This window comes from Chenopodium album, chromosome 4 (genome assembly GCF_948465745.1).
Source record: "Chenopodium album chromosome 4, dcCheAlbu1.1, whole genome shotgun sequence".
NCBI classification, from domain to species: domain Eukaryota; kingdom Viridiplantae; phylum Streptophyta; class Magnoliopsida; order Caryophyllales; family Amaranthaceae; genus Chenopodium; species Chenopodium album.
Genome location: NC_137837.1, coordinates 8,508,276 through 8,530,544, shown reverse-complemented (window position 1 = coordinate 8,530,544; position 22,269 = coordinate 8,508,276). Strand labels below are relative to the sequence as shown.

The window sequence follows — 22,269 nt, the reverse complement described above, 5'->3', positions numbered from 1 at the left end:
TGCTTTAACTTCATTAGTTTATACTTTTAGCAACATTGTAGAGGATAATTCAGCATAATAACACAGATTAAGAAGAACCGTTTGTTACATCAACCGTCGGTCCATCTAGAACCTTACATATATTATTATCATTGTAATGTACTCTAATGGTACTTAGTTAGGAAGATACACCAACAAGATTAAACCAAGTTACTGTCTGTAAACATCCTCGAAACCCAAAAAACAGCACACATAGCAAAATACCATTCAAGCATTCACAATAACACCACCTGCACACATGAACAAACATGATCATACATACATTAGCCCAAACCAAGTTAAACATCAAAAAAATAAATGAAATCGAAAAAAGGAGGTTCGGTTTCTCACCATTAGGATGGAGGACTTGTCCAGTAATGTAAGAGGAGTCACCATTGCAAGCAAGGAAAACATACGAAGGCGCAACCTCACTAGGTTGCCCTGCCCTATCCATTGGCACTTGACTACCGAAGCTTTTGACCTTGTCTTCCTCGAATGAGGCCGGGATCAGCGGTGTCCAAATAGGTCCGGGAGCAACCCCGTTGACACGGATGCCCTTCCCCACAAGCTGCAAAGCTAGGCCTCGGGTGAATGCCACAATTGCACCTTTGGTAGAGGTGTAGTCTAGCAACGAAGCGTTGCCCTTGTATGCATTCACTGATGTAGTGTTTATGATGCTAGATCCTTCCTTCATGTGCTTCAGTGCATGCCTATACAACAACATGAGAATAACCCTAAGTCACAAACTTGGCACATTTTATATATTTCCTCCGTTTCATATTATTTGCAACGATCAGACATTTTCTACTCACACTTCATGTCAAATCATTACAAATAATTTAAAACGGATATAGTAATTGTATTACTATACAAATTTTGTATGTAATTCAATTCGTTTTACCTTGTCATAAAAAAGTAAGAGAAAATGTTAGTCCTGAACACCCTTTCAAGCCTAGGTTCATCAATGTCCTCCACGGTAGTACACTCATACTGCTCAGCACAATTATTGATCAAGACATCAATATGCCCGAAAGCATTCACTACCTCATCGACGACCCTCTTGCAGTTCTCGTCGTACCCCAAATCTGCTGGGATCGCGATAGGGTCCTTAGCATCGGAGCTCTTGTGTTTCTTGATCATTTGAAGGGTGTCGTGAGCGTCCTTGTCTTCTCGGCCCTTGACTTAAGTGAAAGCCACGGTTGCACCCTCCAATGCAAAGCATTGGCACACTGCTCTACCTATTCCGGAGTCTCCTCCTGTCACCAAGGCCACTTTCCCCTGCCATCAGAAGGTGCAATTGTACGTGAATTCCAGATTGGGTAAGGAAACAACAAAAAGTACCGTCTTTAAATAAAAGTTTCATTTGTTAGGATTTAATCAATTTATTAAAAGTGAATAAAAACATAAAGGAAAAATGAAATCGGGACAAAAAATTCTTAGAGAAATGAGACTTTTATTTAGGGAGAAAGATAGAACTTTATATAATGTCGGTCATTTGAATAAATAAAAATAAATTTTTTCTTGACATGAAAGGATCAAAACTAATCTCACTTTAAGAAACAATTTATATTATGTGTAAAAAATTCATAAGCACATGTAGAAAAAGAAATAAAATATGGTAAGACCAGAAGTCTAAGAGGGTAATGTTTGTACATCCACAAGAGAAAAGTAACTATGAGAAAAAACATAACACCCATATATAGAAGACTTAAAACATTAAATCAAACAAATCACGTCGTTGATAGTTTAATTTAAACTAAAACCGTAATAACATGACAACTAAATCCGAACAGAGTAACTAGTTATACCTGAAGCTTGTTAGCGGCCCTATAATCTTGGCGAAGAGCTTCAGGAATAGGATCCATGGTATGTTCCTTCCCTGGCTGAGTCTGCTGCCTTTGAGCCGGAAACTTATCGCCACCCGACGCCATTCTTACCGTGCACAACTGCCCTTGCCGTGTACCACCACTTCCGTTGATCCGATATAAGGTGCAACTTCTTGAAACCACACTACCAAGTCCAACACATACACTACTTGTGGTTGCTCCTACTAACACCCTAGATAACACCACTCCACGTAATAACATAAAATAAACTTTAGCTTATAATTTAATTAAGCTTTGTTTTACATGAAATTAATAAGCTTCTAGCTTTTAATTTATACATGATGTTATTTTGCATGGGAATAGAAATGTAAAAAGAGAGAGAATTTGGGAATGCAAATTAGGAAAGTACGTGTCTATGGTAATAAGAGTTACGTGTGTCGTGGTGATCGTTGCCTTAGGACACGTCTAATGAAACGGAACTTTGTTTTCCATTTGTGGATTTGTAGCTATTTTCTTTTCCATGTTTTTAGGGTGTGTTGTTTGTGGAACCCTTTTTGTTTTCCTTCCATATTCACCGCTTTTGTTCTCTATGTAACTTCAACGCTTGGTTTATGATCCGGGTGTATAGTGAACATCGTGTATCCTGGTGTATAGTGGCATTGTGTATCCGAGTGTATAGTCGAAAATATGTGTACCTTGTTAAAAAACAAATTAAACAAATTAGAAACATATAGTTCAAAAAAAGAAACATATAGTTCAAGTCAAAAGATTAGCTAGACTAAAAAGGCTTATACCTCAACTCAAATTAGATTAAGATAGAATTTTAGAAGATATAATCAAATCCTAATAACACACACTTCAAAACCAAAAGGCATACATTGATCAATACACTATGAGCACCATGCACTATTAGAGGCGGGACTACAAATGCTAACAGTGAAAATTGCCCGGTGTAATTTTGTTAATTTGGACCTTAAAATCATCTCTTTTGTAAAGTTTTTTGTACTAAATTATAAATTTTATGATATAATTGAAGAATGGATTATTGATTAACAATTTTTCTCTTAATTTTATATAAGTAGATTTCAAATATTAAGGCCTTTATATAGTAGTTTCACTTAGGAGCCCTGTGCGATCAATCACCCTACACATGCCCAGAACCACCTCTGCTGCACTACTCGTTAACCATTATTAATCTAACAACACTTTTAATTATAGATAATATTATTGGTTTAAAAAACTCTAGTGGAATACGATTTACTTGCAATATGTTTTAGGATAATCATTTTTCTTTATTGTGCAAGTTATATTTTCTTACAAAGTTGATGTGAAAATACATGTTAATATGTTTATATGCACCCAATCACTCCTCATAAGTCATGTGCACCTTAATTTTTTTTGCTCACTTGATACCTCATAATAACACGAAGTATACAACAAACTAGGTGGTAATATGGTGAATAAGTATGGTAAATTAAAATAAGATAATTTAATTTATGCTAAACCTTAATAATAAACAAATTTTCCAAAATGAAATTTGGGTTATCCATTAAACTAGATGCTAGCTATGGAATGTGTTTGCACTATTTCATTACATTAGATACATGTTGAAATTTCAATATTGTTAACATGCATGCTTGCCACGTGGCTTAATACGTAATTTTATAAACAAAATCACTAGTGCATGGCAATTTAAAGCGTGAAGATCGAGTATTACAACAACATTTTGAAAGTGGATAAATATTGTTTTGTTGACGAATCAGTTATTCACCATGCATGTATGCAACGTGTTTAAACATTCAACGGCACCTTTTTTTTTTATTTTTTTATTTTTTATTTTTTATTTTTTATAATTCTTCTTAAACTATTATTGCATCATTTTACTTGAGATTCATAACTCAAAACAAAGCCATAACTCTTTAGGTAAGTTTCCCAAGTTAATATTTTTGTTAATCCAATTTTATTTAATTGAATTTCAATTCATGATGAGAGTTACATTATTGTATATATGTGTTGCAGGTTGCTTAAACTATAATTGAAGATCAACAATTAAAGTGGATAATTATTGAGTAATTGGATCAAAAATCAAAATGGCGACTAAGAAGTTGTCCTTTTTCTTTGTGGTTCTACTTCATGCTTATCTTTTGCTTCTTGTCCCGGTTCATTGTGATGATGGTAAGTTAACTCTTTACCTCTCCATCTTATGTTCCTTAATTAGTTGTTCTTAGATGTAAATATACTATATACCGATATACGACATGTTCGGATTTAGTTGTCACGTTACTAGTACTTACGAGTAGTATATATAATGAATTGAAGTTGTAAGTTTTCTCTTGATGTTCTATGTTCTATGCCCAATAATTGGAGTGAAAATAATTGTGTAGCGTCGTTATTAGTTAGTTACAACTTAGATATGGAGTTCGAGTAACTCAATTAGTTAACATAAAATATATAAATTAGCCTATTTAACACTAATTATATGCTCTCAAAAGTCATAATATATTCATGTGAAGAAAGGTCATTTGAGTTGAAGTAAGACTTGTTAAGGAGAAGGTAGAGCTAGATAACATTTCTTTGCATTGTTCACTAGAATTGACAATAATTTGCCGCGCCATTGAGCACCTCCAACCTTATAGTTGGTGTACACGCGCTTTGTATGTAGCTGGTTACACCGTAGCTAGGGTTATTAGTGTTGCATATCTAGGCTCAAATTTGAGATTTGTTGATATTCAAAATTCATGAAGCAATATTGAATTTCTAATCTTCTTTAAGACTTGATCAATTGTTGTACTAATGAAATCTAGGAGAAGGGGGAATATAAAAGTGTGCCCTTTTTGCTTTGATAAGAGAAAGAATGTGTCTTATATTATTAGCATTCAGAAAAACCAGGGGAAAAGAAAGTGGAACTAGCTTAAACGAAAAGGAAGGTCTTTAAAGAATGGATGATTTAAAAGTGTATGATTAACTTTATTGGTAAGAAATTAGCATAATTTTTATGATTAATTACTGATAGATACATCTTATAAATTGTTAAGGAAGAAGAAACGATGAAAACTAATTTATTTGTGATAAGAGTATGAATTCAAATTCTTAAGCTGATGGTTGAAGTCCTAGGAATATTTCGTTTAATTTTTATACTCTATCAATAGGTATGTTGTATTAACTATCAATATGTAGGAAGTATGAACTATTGACCGTGTTATAACCAATGAACTTACTTACAAACAAGTCTCCAAAGAAATCTAGCTATTCTAGCTTGCTTGAGTGGCCAATACTTTGTAGCTAGCACCAACCGGTTTTCGCTTATTTAGAACTTGACCAATGAGAGGAGTAATAGACACCAAAATTTAATTTGGTTCATGATTTCCTCATCAAAATGCTTTTTTTTTTTTTTTTTTTTTTTTTTTAATATAATTTTTGCAAGTAGTTGACAATCTTTATGCATTGCAGAAGAAGAAGATAATCTTCTCCAAGGTCTAAACAGCTACAGAAACTCCCTACAACTCCCAGCCTTAACCAAAAACAAGCAAGCGGGATGCCTGGCCGATGAGATAGCCGATGAGATGAAAGATCATCCTTGTGTTGCGACCGTACCAGCCAATGCTGTACCAGGAGGCACCGGAACCCAGTTCCTCAACTACCCGAAGCTGCTCAAGAAATGTAAAATCAATCCAAACACAACAGCAAATGGCATCATCTTACCAGTTTGTGTATCAAAACTCGTTCCAACCCTTGTCCTTACCAACTATACTCGGACTGGCTTTGCTCGGTACATCAATGATACAAAGTTCACTGGAGCTGGTGTTGGGTCAGAGGACGATTGGATGGTGGTAGTGTTGTCAACAAGTACCCCAGGAGGGAGCTTTGCTTCTAATGCCGTTGATGTAGTTTACGGGTTGTTTAACTATTTCTTGCCTATTTTGGCTGGTCTCTTCTTAGTTTAGTATGTAGCTAAGCTAGTTCGTGTCAATTGCATGTATGAAGGACATGGTCTTTGTAGAAGACATTGTAGTTTGCTTTTTATTAGGGTCATCGATCAATACATTATATTGTCATTAGGTGAGGATTGTTGTATGATTTTCGAAGAAGTAGCGCACGCTATGAGCCTATGAGATGGAATTAAGTTGAACCAAAATTGTTGTATGTTTTTGATGTGCACATCCTTATTGCAACCACATTGTTTTGTTAGTACTCCGTAGTACGTAGTTATGCCGCATCGATCATAGCTTTATTTTGGTTTATAACTTTATACTTCTATGTCTTTCTTTTGTGCACAATGTACATGCAATATTACTATATTAGACATTTACAAGCTTAGCTTGGACCGGTATTCTTAGCTTGGTAAGGTTCTATATGCGCTATTTTGGGTCTGTTCTCTTCCGTTGAAATTCAGTTTAGTTTAGCTCAGTTCAGCTCTTAATTTACGTCTAATGATATTGCTAATAATATAAAGCCAAATTTCATTCTTTTAAGCTCTTATTATTACGACGACAATAATAATAATAATAATAATTATTATAATAATAATCAATAAATAATAATAATAATCATCAATAATTAATAATAATAATAATAGAAATTTTTGAAGGGTGGCCTGGAGATCATATAGAAAAGTCTAAAAGAAAGATTATGTACAAAATTAAGCGTTGATTATCGTTAAAATCATGGAAGACTGAAGATCTAGCATGCATGAATAATACAGTAGGAAAATATTGGCCAGATGGTATTATGGTGTCAAATTCATAAACATTCCATTAGTTTGATGAGGGTGACATACGATTTCCAATAAAGTGAGAAATAGACATATATAAACAGCATTACAGCACCCAAAATGGTGTTAGCGGATTCCAGATTGGCATTCATATGATGTCGACAAAGCCGCTAGGTAAGATTTTACTACGTACGTGTACAATATTGGAATATTCATCTTTATTTTGGACCGCCCAATATGGCTACATTCTTGATCTACTTTTTATTATGGAGTATTTATTTTTAAGGTAGCGTACCGTGCGCGTATAAGTAATTAAGTATTTTTTTTTTTTTAATGCATGAGATATAGCATTCGTAGGGGTGAAAGTAATTCGGATTAAAACCGAACTCAACCGAAAACCAAATCAAATTAGTAGTTCAGTTTGGATTTTTTTTGAATTCGGATTGGAAAAATTAAAAAAAATTATGGATTACGGATTGGATTCGGTTTTGGTTTAAAGAAACCGAAAACCGAATTCGACCCATATGCCCATTTTCTTTTTCAAATTATCCAACCACTTTCCCCGGCCCTTTCATATATAAACTTTAAAAATAACCTAATTCTCAATTCTCCTTTCTCAATATCTTACTCTCTCACAAAGAATGTAGTTAACAAGAAATGGTTGTAGGAATTTTCTGGGTGAAGTTCGAGTTTCAGATTTGAATGTCGCAAAAAAAGGAACAAATTTCGGTTTGGATTGGATTCTAATTTAAAAAGAGAATTAATTAAGTTTGGATTGGATTGGATCGAAACTTAATCAGTTTGAATTTGGATTGAAATTTCTGAAACCGAATTAATTCGTATTGGATTTGGTTTTGACTATAAACCAAACCGCAAACCGAACTTACACCCCTAATCATTAGTTAAAATTATACTATTTATAGTTGTTTGGATAATAATGTGAGAAATTTTGTTTTGGAGAAATCGAATTAAAACTAACATTATTGCAACGCAGGAACACATTATCCAACTGTCGTATTTGTATTGAGCACAACATTTAACATGAACTTACGTTAATTAACAAGCCTAAATACATGTGAGGCATACCAAAAAAAAACCGTGTCCTTTTTTATTTGATGTTTTTTTACACTTAGCACAAATTATGTTTTACTTTGATATAGTTTTACTCAGGTCTTTTTTTTTAAACGAAAAAAGTTTTGTATTTTTTTTTAATAATTTTAATAATTTTCAAGCTAATAGCTCAACCATTGGAGTATATTTAATAATTAGCTTGGTCAAGCTAATGCCAAGCAAATTAGCTTAGCTAAGCTAATTAGCTTAGAAATTAATTGTCTCTAATAAAATACTAATTATTTAAAAAATAAAGCTGAAAAATCTAAATATTAATTAGCCTACCATTGTGGTATGAATTAGCTAGAAGGAATAATAACTTTGCAATCTTAGGTGGCATGGCAAGCTAATTTGACAATTAGCTTGCCATTGGAGTTGTTCTTTTAAGAGCAACTCCAATAGTGTAAAATTAGGACTAGCTTGCAATTTATGAAACTAATAAATAATTAGCTTAACCATTGGAATTGCATTACCAAATTAGCTGGGCAAAGCTATTTGCTTAGCTAAGCTAATTAGCTTAGCAAATTGTGGGAATTAAAAAAAATTAAATAAATAAAAAAAATTATTGAAAATTAGCTTAGCCATTGTGGGATTAATTAGCTACAAGGTAGATTAGCTTTGCAATCCTAGGTGGCATGGCAAGCTAATTTCACAATTAGCTTACCATTGGAGTTGCTCAATGTTTTATTCTCCTTACATTGTCGACACCCCCTCCACCGGTGATGTTTAACATGTACAAATATTATTACTTATTATTATGGTTTTCACTTTGTCGTAATCGTACTATCCTCTATTTCTAATCTAGTGTGTTTATCGTATGTATATTGTATTTATATTTGACATTATTATGCATAAACCTATATCCTCTTAGCCTATCTTAGGGCAAGGAAGCCTTATCCATGAACTTTGTATAACGTATGAAACCATCTGAAATATTATGATGTATTACAGTATTAGTAATAAATAATCTAATGAAATTGAAACTATATCGAGCAATTCATATAATGTTAACAAAGTATTAATTATTTTTATTTTTATTTTAAAAAAATGGTTTATGGACTTATGGTTATTACAACTTTTTCAATATTACCAATTTGTTTAATCAAGCTAGATCATTTATCAACATAAAATATATATATATATATATATATATATATATATATATATTTTGTGTACACCAAGTGTAACATATTATGAATTATTTTAGATTAATTTTAAGTGTTCATTGAATAATTTTAGGTTAAATTTTAACATATTATGAATTATTTAAACTTAATATGATTTTAATTTGAATAGCATGATGTCAATGTAATAGGTTATATGTCCGTCAAAAAAAAAATGTAATAGGTCATATGATAAATTTTATCTATAACCGATGATACTCAATTACTCAGTATGAAACTTTTGCAAATTCAATTTTTACTAGGAGCAACATTTGATCAATGTACAAAATAATAACAAAAATTTGTGAAAACCACTTTATACAAAAATAATGTAAAAAATCATCTAATTTAAAAATTTTGTTATTAATTTGCTACCAACAATAGAACAAATGATCACAGATCACTGAATCGTTAATAGTTGAAGCAATTGAATGTTTTTACAATATTTTTTTCAAAAAGATTTGGTTTTTGATTGTTTTTTTTTTTTTTTTTTTTTTTTCCTTACAAAAATTAGGATTTATTTAAAGCTGAATTTTGACAAAATTTTCATATTTTTATTGCTCGAATTATTTAAAGATCAATGAAAATTAAAATAATTATGATCATCTAACGAGTCCAAACGCGCCTTTACCCATCATTGACAGTTAGACCCTTCTCAACACAAAACAGGAGAGAGAAAGCTCTGCTCGAAATCTTACAACTCCCATCAATGGCGGAACACGAAGAAGACGGCTTCAGCTTCGGCGATTTCAAATTCGCAACACCACCTCCTCCTTCTCATCTTCAACCTCAACCTCAATCTCAAATCAATGGCGTCACTTCCACCTCCAATATCGCCGACGTTTGGGGCGATTTCTTCTTCAATCCTTCACCCCCTCAATCTACCCCTTCTCAATCCCAGTTCAATCTCCCCGATAAAAATGGCTTCTCAAGTTCCTTCAATTGGGCTCAACCCGTTTCTGGCCCATCTCCGATTCGGGTTGATCCGGGCCCGACGAAACCGGCGATTGGAGCTTCGCCTTTGTCCTTGTTCGGTGAAGTTGATCCAAATCCTAACACTCAATCTAATGGGAACTTTGATTTTACTGGGTTTAATATGAATTTTAATGGGGTGGCTTCAGATTTGAGTATTGAGAATGGTAATAAGAAGAATGATAATAATGAAGAAGAAGATGAGGATGAATGGGAATTTAAGGGTGCATTTTCTGGGAATTCTGTAACAGAACAAGGGAATTCAAAGGTAAATTTGATTCCTCTTGTTTGATTTTTTAACCCTTATTATTCTAGATGGTTTGTTGTTGTTGTTGAACTGTGTAGATTTTGATCATATTATTGGTTTATTCTTATTTTTGAGGTGATTGTTTATTTGAATGAAATTCATTAGTATCATCTAATTTATATCATACTAAGTACTATATATTCTTTGTTGTTGGGAACAGGATGGCTCTGTAGTATCCAAATCAAAAATCGAGCTTTCGACGAAAAAGGAGCAAGAAAAGCAGGCCGGTATTGTTGAACACCCCTCCCCCCCCTCTTAATGTAGAAAATGAATTTGAGATTGTTGGCTTTCTTTTAGTAAGTCATTGGGGATTATGAGGTGGCAAGATGCTTATTTATTTTGTGTTTCTATAATCAAAACTCGATTTATGTTGGTATAGTTCAGATTTGGACACAAAAAGTAAGGATTTTGAAGGTTTTTTGGGACATGGAAATGCTTGTTGAGTATATCTCTTAAGAGTGATACAATTATCTACTTTTGAACCAATTACATGAAGGAGTTTTTGGGAAAGAGGAGGGGTCTCAAAAGTATTACCATCGTGCTTCAATTTGTGGTTCAAGATATGTCATATACTCATATGGTAATCCATGTAATGAACTAACTTAAGGGGAGGGTAGTGTAGGCATTAGGCAATGCATAATCAGTTGTTGGAATTAGCTTTTAGGAGAAGCTAGTCAATTAGTTAAGACTCGTATAATATATAAAGGGAAGAGTATTGAGAGAAAAACATGAATATTATCGAGAGTTCTTTTGTTTTATTTTACACTTTGGGAAAGAACAAGTCTCTTGAAAACTTGTGTAGTTTTATCATCTTCTTCCTTTCAATATGTACACATTTTTTCCGTTTATAACAATCCATGTGATTGCTGGGAGTGTTGTGATATTGTCCTTTGTTTCAGAAGTAACTATATGCTGATTAATTTTAGACTATGTTTATAATTTACTTATTATGCATGCTGCTGCTGGTGTAGCTGTTAAGTGATAATAGTATCATGATATAGTACTATTGCGTGCATGCATTTAGGTGTAAATTTGTTGAAGTTGCTGTTGGCAAAAGAGACATTGGTTTTGACGTGTTTAAATTATTGTGTTTGTTGATAGGTCAGGATGCTTCCCAATTTGTTGATCACAAGCTTGGTGTTAATGGATTGGGACCTCAATCTATTGACTTTTTTGCTGCACCATATGAAAACGGGACTAATCATCAATCCAGTGAAATGGCTGTTGGTATCAAGTCAAATGCAAGCACAACAAATGGTTTCATGTGGGATCCCTTTCCTGAAGTTGAGCTCATTGACAATGGAGGTGGAATAAGTGCAAGTTCTATGAATCAAGATGATGATTTTGATGACTTTGGGGATTTTATAGATGCATCTCGAGAAGTTGTGTCAAAGGAGCAGGTGACTTAAGGATTTATTAATTCGATTAGCTTCAATTATTATCCTTAGTATCTTTTTTTTTTTTAAAAAAAAAAATCTATTTTGGTTGCAGCAAGAGCAAGTTGGTAATGATGTGAATCCTGCTGAAGTTCAGCTACCAAATGGAGAAGCCCAGGTGTGCAAAGTTATGCTTTTTGAAGTCTGGTTTATTGTCCGTCCCATGTATCGAGTACATCTTTTAGGAACCCGTAGCACCACTAATTATCTATTTATGTTAAATCCATATTTCCCATTGTGATTTGTGAATCATTTACTCACCATCACCTTTGACATTGTGCACATATTACTGATTGTTTCACACTTCTTCTACATGATTGCACATGAGGAATGTAGGTTCTAGGTTTAAATTGAAGTTTTATTAGCTTAATTGCATACCCTGTTTAGCTGAGGAATTCTCTTTGTTTCTTGTTAGATCATGTGATGGTATTGTTGTGTTTCACACTGAGCATTTAAACGATAAATTTAGTGTGTAAAAAAATGAATTTTTTTTACTTCTTATAAGTTATCAATTTTGACATATATATAGGAGAAGCAAACCCAAACAAAACATTCTAGAGGAGCCCTGCCATTATCCCTCTTCTGTGATGATTCTGAAGAATCCAGTGATTCCTTGAATCTTCAAAATGAAGTGGCCCAAATGCCTACTCTTAATCCTGTGAATAGCTTCAGTGGCCAGAAACCTGCGATATCTATCAAAGATCTTGTATCAAATTTGTACAGTGAAGCTCAGCTTACATCTTCAGTTGATTCTACCGTAAAACCTGCCGAAAATGGAGTGCACTCCCCACCAAAGGCAGCGGTAACAACTTCGTTGGATGAGGATGATGACTGGGATGACGATTCCTGGGAGTTTAAAGGTGCATATTCAGATAATGGAGTTGGAGAACAGTTGTCCACAGCTATTCCTGGAAATGTGGCTCAGAAACAGTTACCAGAATTGCAAATTTATATAGATTTTTATGATGAATTGAGGGGTTCATTATGCTTTCTTCTTTCATGCCAACTTGATGAACTAAAGGTTTGCATACTTCTATCGATTTTCTTATCCCTTAGTGATTCATAATTTGACACTAAAATGAAATGTGCTTGCTGTTAGAAAGCTCGAAGTTCAGATGTAAATGGTAATGGAGGCAAAGCAGAAGCTCTTGATGATGAAATGCAGGTTAGCTGTTCTTTTACACCATTTTAAAAATATAATTTAATCTAGTTGAGTTGCCTTAGCTCCATACAAAGATAACTCTGTGCTCATCTTATACTGCTGCTGTTCCTTCATAGGAAGTTTCTAAACTATTGGAAGAGAAAATGATTTCTAAGGAAGTTTTTTCAAAGAAAGACCTTGAGAGAAGCACTTGTCTTGACAAATTCCTCGACGTTCTTCAAGGACCAAATTTCAATGTTATTGAAGCGGAATTTTCATTGACAAAAAAACTGCAGTTGGTATGATTTCCTTGCAAATTAAAATTTCTGCACTTCAGCTACTTGCTCTAAGCTCAAAATTCTACATTATCTGTTTTATTTCCTTTTTGCTTCTGAAATAGTTGTTGCGCCTTTACCTTTTGATTGTGCCTTGTATCTTGATAATCTTGTATAAATGCACTTAGGCTGTGAGTGATTGGAGGGTTACTGCTGAACTCCTGAGGCATGCAATATCGATGCTGAAAGTTCTATTGCTAGGTACAGCTGATGATCAATCGCTTTATGTGCTGACTTGGTCTAAGGTTATTAATGTTTGTGTTCAAGAGTTGAGTCATGGTGCGTCGATATGGAAAAGAGCATCAGAGAAGAATGTACAACATCAGATTTTGTCAGATTCTCGAGGTATTTTGCTATACAATCTTATGGTGGGGTGATATCTTGCTGTACAACTGTATATTATTGAGTGTGAACCTATTACAGAAATAAATACTATGGAAGTCTCTTGACTATGTAACCTCATTTCTTAAGTTTAATTGAGACTTGGTTATTTACAGGTCAGCAGTTTATCCAAGCTCTTGGAGAAATTTACAAGGTTGTAGAAATTCTTGGGCTGTCAGCCAAAGTTTACAAGCAGTGGATACTATTAAGTCCTTCATCAGATCCTTCACAGTTTTTCAGTGTTTTGTTTGAGTGCGGTGCTTTATGGGTAAATTCAGGTTTGGAGAGAGCCCTCCAAAATCTGTCAGATGGTATTGATTTTCAATGTAATGAAAGTGCGAAGCCATTAGTCACCTCTATTACGAATATTCGTGATATTGATGTGGTCGCTGTGCATGATCGTGTTTTCCGTGAACATAAATCTATTTGTCGCCTGTCCCTACTGCCTCAAGAAATAATGGCAGGTAGAAATTTCGTCAACTAAGTTTTTTTACTTTATTAACCACCCTCTAACTAAAATCATTTACATGCAAAGCTTCATTTTTGTATTCGTGTAAAAAACTTGTTGCAAGTTTGGTCTTTGCTTTACTCATTTTTTCTTCATTCTAAATATTGTTTTGATTGTCCTTCCAACCAGACTTGAAGACAGTGACCTGGGGTGAGAAGCCTTACTTTCTGAACCTTGCTAATTTGTGGGCGAATTTGATCAGCTCTACTCCTCCCCAATTACCCAATTTGCAAATCAGCTGAACAGATAGATATCCGAAAAGTTGTGATTATCTCTGTGGCATACCTTCCTAAATTTTCAATGGTTTCATGAAATTGCCCCCCCCCCCCCCCCCCCTTCCCCCAGAGCAGCAATATAATGGCAACACAGCTGCTTGTTGGAACTCTATGCACATTGCTCGGGACGAAAGATCAAGTGTTCGGGATATGAAATTCTGGTGAAGTCGAAATCAACTCTAGCCAATTGTATGGTTGTACCCCCATCCCCTTTTGTTTTCCTTCTATATCTTGTTATGATTTCATTTGATACACCATTCTTTTATAGTAAGTGTAATATAGTGCCCCAGGTATAGAAATGTGTAAGGATGGGTTACATTGGCAAGAAATGTTCCCATCTATTTTTGAACATAAAAATCAATCTTCATTAGGAATCATAGATTCATGTGTAATTTATTTTATAGTTTTGCAGTAATAAATTCTCTTAACAATTGTACTAAATTTGTGAGAAAGCTATGTATTGTATAGAACAACTGTACTGCGTAACGCTTGGATATACAAAATACTCGATTTGTCATTTGGTATGAGTTCTATTCATCATGAGTATATTCACTTGGATGCTGAGTTCTTCAGTCTGAGACTTTGAACTATATTGTGTATAAATTAAGTTTACAACTGAAAGACTCTGGGGTTCGTTCTGACTAAAATACAGTATCGTAACTCTCTGAAAGTGCAGTGTAATAACTGATAACTCTCAGGGAGTTGGGAGGTACAAGCTACAGAGTAACTGATAACTCTCCTGGAGCTGCTTCTTATACAAGAATACTTCTAGACCATCTTAAATACGACCACATAAATTGTAATATTACAATTATAGCCTTGTTAGACACTTAAGAAATGCCTCACAGTTAGGCATTAGAACTTCCTCCGAAGTCATCACCACAAAGTGTATGATCAAGGTATAAGATGATTTTTTTTTAAAAGGACAATGGTATTTAATATAATGACTGAAATAACAAATAAGCAATTTAAAAATCTAAGTATTAGTAAATGTACCAAGTATATAATTATGTGGGATGGTATACTTTCATATTACATGGGCTATTCTTTATTAATAATAAAAAAAAATAAAAATAAAAAATAAAAAATAAAAAATAAAGCTAAATCTTAACCGTATTATTGTGAAAAAAATAGTACTCCAATTTCGTATAATTTTAGGTACTCAATACGGAGTACAATTCTATCTTATAGACAACTTAGAATTCTAATTTTATTCGTCTAATAATAAAACTTTTAACATGAGGTAATATAATTTTACATATTATAGGTCTCAATGAATACCACTTCTAATACAATTCTATCTTATAGACAACTTAGAATTCTAATTGTATTCGTCTTATAATAAAACTTTTAACATGAAGGTAATATAATTTTACATAATTTAGGTCTCTAAGAATACCGCTTCTAATACAATTCTATCTTAAGGCTACTTAAAATCCTAATTATATCTAAATAGGGTCTGCATGAATTTACAGTACAATATTACGTATACGGACTACAATTCTATCTTCTACCTACACAATTTAGAATCCAAATTATATCAAATAATTTTACATAATCTTCAACTTTAATACAATTCTATTTCATTCAATTCCCAACTTATTAGAATCATAAGTCTACCTAAAGTCTGCTCCCTTTCCTCACTATAAGTATAGGTTTAATTCATCCAACCCATTCATACAAGTATACAACCAGCAATCAGAAAAACACAACACATACAATGTCTCATCAACTTTTCCTTGTTTCGGCTTTGGTCTTCCTCCTTTCAATCTCTACTGCACTCGCAGCTGATTCCCATAACGTAGCATTCGTCAAAAAGACATGTAACGACGCTACAAACGTCAACCTATGCTTAAACACCCTCCTCCCTGAAGCCGGCCGCATCAACAGCCACCCCAAAAAGGCCACAAATCTCGCTATTATGGCCACTATAACCGAGGTTCAAACCGCCTCTAGCAAACTAACACACCAAGCCAAACAACCCAACCTTAAATCCCACGAAGCTAGCTCCCTCAATGAATGTAGTACCATTATCGCGAACTCGGTCTTGGGATTGAACCAAGCATTGGAGGAAAGCAATCACTTGGACGGCGGTGATAAGCAGGATAAGGAGTCGAAGAGGATGAGCATGATTAACGACGTAAGGAATGTGGTTAATGCTGTTAATCATTGTACAAGTTATGTGCAAAGTTCGCATTCTAGGGACGTGTTGATTAAACGGGTTCATGACATTGTTACACCACTTGATCAGCTTGCTACTAATGCTGTTGATCTCATTCATCACATGGTTTTTTAAGTAGTTTATTAATTAATAGGATTATTACTTAGATTATTTGTTTACTTTGTTTTTAATTTGTTATTTAATAATTAGAGTTGCATTAATATGTAGTTCTATTAAACTATATTCGTTTATTATAATAAAGTTTTTTTTTTTCAATCTTTTGAGATTTATTGTTTGATTTTTTATCACACGTTGCATGCAGGTGCAAACAAAGTTGTTAGCCCTAATAATAAAGTATGGCAATAAAAACAATTTATGCAACTTAAAAACAAGTAATCCGTGTTTAACTATTATTATGGTATTTACACAATTTGAATCATCGATATGTCACTATTAAGATTCTCTTTAAGTTGGATGATTTTGGGAATAATTTGTGAATTGATGATACAACCACTTGTTGGTTTTAATTATTAATTCGTTTGTCGAGGTTTAATTAACGATATCGATGGTGATTTTTGAATGAATAATGGATGTGATTATTAAATCCTTTAAACTATGACAATATTAATTATTTAAGTATTATTGTGTCACTTGTCATTTGTCATTGTGATCGATTATAGTATTGTTTGTGATTTGGCATAACACGGCATGATAATTAATAAAATTTTGTACTCACAAATTAAAAATAAAATATTTTAAAAATTTGGCAAAGTAATATGAATAATTGCTGTTGTACAAAATTGATAAAATTACTGAAGTGGTCATTTTCAAACCCCACCTAATTAATCATTTATCAATCAATGAAAGTGGAGCAACCATATACTACGATTAACAGTGTCATGTTAGTACAAAGTTTGTGATTTGTGTTTGTGGCCTTTGCTTTTGACCCATCTACGTCTGATCATCCCTGTTCAACAATATAATAATCATAATTATTAGAATATATTTTACATTATATGATAAAAAATATAATGGGTTGAATTATGATAGGTGTTAAAAAGAAAACAGATAAATGAGGCCATGATGATGTCAAGGCGATATCATAAAAACATACTCATACTAGGGCCTGTTCTCGTTACTGGACTTATTAATTAGTGATTTTTAACTACGGATTAGTGATCTTTGATTATTTATTTATTTATTATTAAACATATGTGTATATGCAAATATACATATTAAAATTATTATTATTATTATTATTATTAGGATTTTTTTGAAAATAACACCACAAATTTTACAAAAAACGGATTATAACACCACAATTTTTCAAATTTTTATCATAACACCACAAAAAAATTAAAAAATTGGATTTCACCACCATATAACGGATTCTTGGATGAAAATTATGATGAAAATTTGAAAAATTGTGGTGTTATAATCCTTATTATTATTATTATTAAATGTTATTATTAAATATTATTAATATAATAATAATAATAATAATTATTATTATTATTATTAAATAGTATTATTATTATTAAATGTTATTTTTAATTATTATTATTATTATTATTATTATTATTAAATGTTATTATTATTATTATTATTATTATTATTATTGTTATTATTGTTATTATTATTATTATTATTATTATTATTATTATTATTATTATTATTATTATTATTATTATTATTATTATTATTATTATTATTATTATTATTATTATTATTATTATTATTATTATTATTATTGTCATTGTTGTAATAAGAGTTTAAAAGAATAAAATTGGTTTTATATCATTAGCAATATCATTAGACATGAACTGAGCTGAGCTGAACTGAACTGAAAATAAACGTATGAAAACAGGGCCTAAATTGAACAAGATAGCCTAGTAGTGTGATAAATTATTCTCAATTTATAAATGAAAAAATATTTTCCAAACTTTATCATTTTGCATCTTTAAGTGTTCTTATGGGTTACTTTTACGAATAATTTTTAGGCAATATTACTACTAAAATATATCTTTAAACAACTAATTGTCAAACCATCAATATAAACTGTGTATGTCATAACAGCAGTTGATCAATTTTAGTTGGCCAAGTGATCTGAAATAGCTAACAATTGACCATCAAATCATCAATTACCCCCACATCATTGGATTACCGTGAACGTTGAAGATAGATCAAGATTGAGTTTAATCTTCAATCACCTTAGCTTTTGTCTATCTTATTAAAATAAATAGCTAGCTAGTACGGAGTATTATTTTACTTGGTCTGTTATTTAATTATTTCTTGTTTACGCGGTTTTTCATAAACCTACAAAAGTTTTATTTTTTGGGTTTTACTTGGTCCAAAAGCATAAGCAAAACTCACACTTAACAAGAAAAAACAAAGTTAAAGAAAGTCAAAAAAATAATGTAGCATCATCAAATGAGACAATAAAAGTCAAATTAAAGACCACATAGTAAAATAAGTGAGCAATTAGTGAAAGTGTGTGGGAACCATGCCCAACAAACACAAAAGAATTTGAAAGAATGAAACCAAATAAGAATAAAAAGTGACCCAAAAAGAAGGTTAAATATAGTGCATTTGTAGTGGTGAGGGGTTATTAATAGGTCCTCCAAGGTTGACTTTTTAAGGTCTCGTGATGCCGAAATATAAGCCATAAAATAGGGTTTGCTGTGTTTAACCCATTTTTGGTGGGCCAAATCCTAAGCATAATAGTGTTTCCCACAAACTTGAAATTTGTGTTTACTATGCTCCAAATCTCTTTGCTTATATAAAGTTGATTTTGGCTAATATCTTAGCACTAGTAGGTCACATTTAGTTTTTGAAAGAAATTAAAAGAAACATTTATAATTAAAAAGAGTTCAAAATAGGTTTCATTGGATTTAAATACACTTTATACGTGCTATAAAAGTTTAAAATTTATACGACAATCATTTAAAATGACACATACAAGAACATTTTAGATATTTTATTTATGTAAATATCTAGCTTACTAAGAATTGACGTATAGAATAAAGAACATTCATAAATTATGTTGGACTAATTAATTAATGTACTCTTTCTCTTTCTTGATATAGAAGGTGATTTCATATTGAGTAACGAAAAAACAATACAAAATATTTGCCTATTTTAATTAAATTTGAAATAAAGAGACATGCTAATATATACAGAGTATGTAAAATTCCTATTGCTCTATGGAGACTTCTTAACTACTCGAGTTTAGTTTTTTGAAAGTTACTATAGGTTTGATTTTGGGACACAGTAATATTTAAAATTGTTATTAAGTTTATAATAGAGACTATTAATCTAATTCAAGGATATCTAACATTGGCTATATATATATATATATATATATATATATATATATATATATATATATATATATATATATATATATATATATATATATATATATATATATATATTTTGAAATCAATTAAAAACCTCCATATCCCACTTTGTTATATACTACAAGTATGTACTTCGTATACATGTAAGAAAATCGACATTGCTTTCTACTCTGATAAATATGCTATTAGTAACTAATTATATATCTTAATTAAGGATACACACCAATGCCTTACATAATACATATAATTATTATGCATTCTAGATAAAGCAAAGTTTCGAAAAAAAAAAAAAAAAGGTTGCTAATAACCCTTTCAAGGATTAGACTACGCATTACTGTATCACTTTTAAAAAAGAAGGTTCTATCTTCTCCTTATTACCTTACATATTGTCTAGGAGCAAGGGTCAACTTACCGACAATATAGTCTAGGTTTTTTTTTTTTTTTTTTTTTTTTTTAACAATTAAGAATAATTACCTCCATATCAACCTAAGCTAGAACAAGCTTGATATTGTGTAATAACGATGATTTATTGGAGCTTTGATCTACATTGTTAACAAGCTAGGTAATGAGAAGCCAAAATATACAAATTTTCACCTTAATGTTATTCAGATTTAGTTGTCACGTTGTTGTTTTAAATTATTCTATAAACCTTTTGAAGTCCTAGTTAAACCATGAAAATTACTCAATTTAATATTTAGTAATAACTAATGAATTAAGATGTGAAAAGTACAATATATATGACCTATAAATTCGGACAAAGAGAGTAAGAAATTATACCTATTATGTAAAGGATCAGGACCAGTAGGAACAACTCTTTTACTATTTCCTACAAAACCTTCAAAATCAGATGAAGTAGTATTATTACTACTACAACTACTCTTGAAGTTGTTAACGTTAATCTCATCATTTGACACTCTTTCTTCTTGTTGTGGTTGTTTCTGATTAGTAGCATGATCTACTACTAGTGCTGATCTCTCCATAAGTTGATATCTACCGCGACGACTTCCCAATACTTGTGTATGCAAACATGAAGTGATGCTGGCCAAGATCACTAACATGCACAAAACTCGACGATGGAGTAGATGAACAAGCATTATATTGTGCTATTGTGAGGAAGAATAGAAGGGAAAATGGGGTGACTAAAGGAGGGAAGTTATGAAGTAAAATATGGGAAAAAAATTGTGTGAAGAAAGTTAGAGGAATGATCAAACATAGTTAGAAGAAGGTAAGAATAGGTCAAAAATATTCTACTAGACGAAGTATTATAACAAAGTGTTTGAACATTTTGGGCGGTTAAGAATTGGAGTTATGACTTGAGACTTGAGACTTGCACAAATAATATTGGCCTAAAAGTCAAATCTGCTGTTTGTTGTTAAAAAGTATGATATGAAGTGTGTCGTGTGTCGTGTGTTTTTAAAGGATTTTCATTGTGCGAGGAAGTGAGCTATGGAACATAATTCTAAAGGTATATATGCTGTTCTGATTGACTGAATAGGACTGAATTGAATATTTTATGAGATAAGGAAGTAAAGAATTGAACTCAACTGAACAGAATTGAAAATAAGATGAAGAGAGCAGGCCCTAAGTATTAATTTTTGTATTATATACTAAGTTCCTTTTTTTCTTTTGAGAGATTATACCAAGTTCCTTTTAGTCTTATCATTACAAAAAATAAAAGAAAACAAACTATTATCTCTGTAATGCCTACTTCAGCTTGTATATGACTATTATCACCCCTTATATCATTGACGAAGTAACTCCTTTAATACTGACCAAGTATATAACTATATATGTCATCAAGTGAGATAACATTTTGATGACATATATAGTTATATATTAATTAAAGTAGTATTATTCACCTTAATACCAAGGTACCTTTTACTAATTATTCCAAACGAGTCCTGATGAGGTGTATATACATTTTTTTTGGTGTTTAGAGAACGATAAGGACTGTTGATGAGAATCAATACCAAGATCATCTGGACCGGGAAGGCAGCTCTAACCATTCACTTGAGTTATTCCTCACTCTCTCATGAAGTCATGAGGCATATATATTAATTAACTTATTATTCACCTTAATACCAAGGTTGCATATATAACAAGGTTGCATATATAACAAGGTTGCACATGACATTTTAATACCAAGATTATTGCATCCAAAAAACAATCCATATTATTCACCTTAATTATATCACAAATTCTTATACGGCCAGCCATTATAGGAGTTACTTCGTTAGTTTAATAGGGGTTACTTGGTCAGTGTTAAAACGGTTACTTGGTCAGTATTAAAAGAGTTACTTCGTCAATGATATAAAGGGTTACTTGGTGAGTATTACAAATTTACAAGGATTATCTGAACAATGTTACAAAAATTACTTTGTTTTTATAAGTACACAGTATGGTCAGCCACACACAAGACGGATTGTAATTATGTACGCTTCCATTTTGCTTTTCACCAAGTCGTATGCAACCTTGGTTTTTTATAGCTTAGGTGGAATTGGGTTATAATCTTATAGTGCTGTGTTTTTAGATATATTGATGACGTGGCTCAACTAATCTACCATTT

General features: G+C 32.1%; 3 protein-coding genes and 1 pseudogene across 5 annotated transcripts; 3 read left to right on the top strand and 1 right to left on the bottom strand.

Moving 5' to 3' along the window:
- Positions 1–126: 126 nt before the first annotated feature.
- On the bottom strand, positions 127–2,260 carry LOC145626598 (NADPH-dependent aldehyde reductase 1, chloroplastic-like; annotated as a pseudogene). Its single transcript, XR_014111036.1, has 4 exons — positions 1,827–2,260; positions 920–1,296; positions 370–728; positions 127–269 (listed from the first exon to the last, which is right to left on the bottom strand). The product of XR_014111036.1 is annotated as an NADPH-dependent aldehyde reductase 1, chloroplastic-like (transcript).
- A 1,289-nt stretch (positions 2,261–3,549) lies between these two features.
- LOC145626597 (putative GPI-anchored protein At5g19250) lies at positions 3,550–5,918 on the top strand. 2 transcript variants are annotated; one of them, XM_081679053.1, is made up of 3 exons: positions 3,550–3,767; positions 3,864–4,019; positions 5,298–5,918. In XM_081679053.1, the coding sequence occupies exons 2-3, from the start codon at positions 3,935–3,937 to the stop codon at positions 5,786–5,788; spliced, it is 576 nt and encodes a 191-aa protein (XP_081535179.1). In that variant the 5' UTR covers positions 3,550–3,767; positions 3,864–3,934; the 3' UTR covers positions 5,789–5,918. The 2 variants fall into 2 exon arrangements, with proteins under 2 accessions (XP_081535179.1, XP_081535178.1); XM_081679052.1 differs by having other exon boundaries at positions 5,295–5,918.
- A 3,534-nt stretch (positions 5,919–9,452) lies between these two features.
- On the top strand, positions 9,453–14,696 carry LOC145626596 (uncharacterized). The gene is made up of 10 exons (XM_081679051.1): positions 9,453–10,068; positions 10,268–10,334; positions 11,209–11,507; positions 11,599–11,661; positions 12,073–12,564; positions 12,643–12,708; positions 12,822–12,983; positions 13,148–13,364; positions 13,517–13,864; positions 14,038–14,696. The coding sequence occupies exons 1-10, from the start codon at positions 9,538–9,540 to the stop codon at positions 14,148–14,150; spliced, it is 2,358 nt and encodes a 785-aa protein (XP_081535177.1). The 5' UTR covers positions 9,453–9,537; the 3' UTR covers positions 14,151–14,696.
- A 1,207-nt stretch (positions 14,697–15,903) lies between these two features.
- LOC145627581 (uncharacterized) lies at positions 15,904–16,479 on the top strand. Its single transcript, XM_081679948.1, has one exon. The coding sequence runs from the start codon at positions 15,904–15,906 to the stop codon at positions 16,477–16,479; it is 576 nt and encodes a 191-aa protein (XP_081536074.1).
- The last annotated feature ends 5,790 nt before the right edge of the window (positions 16,480–22,269 follow it).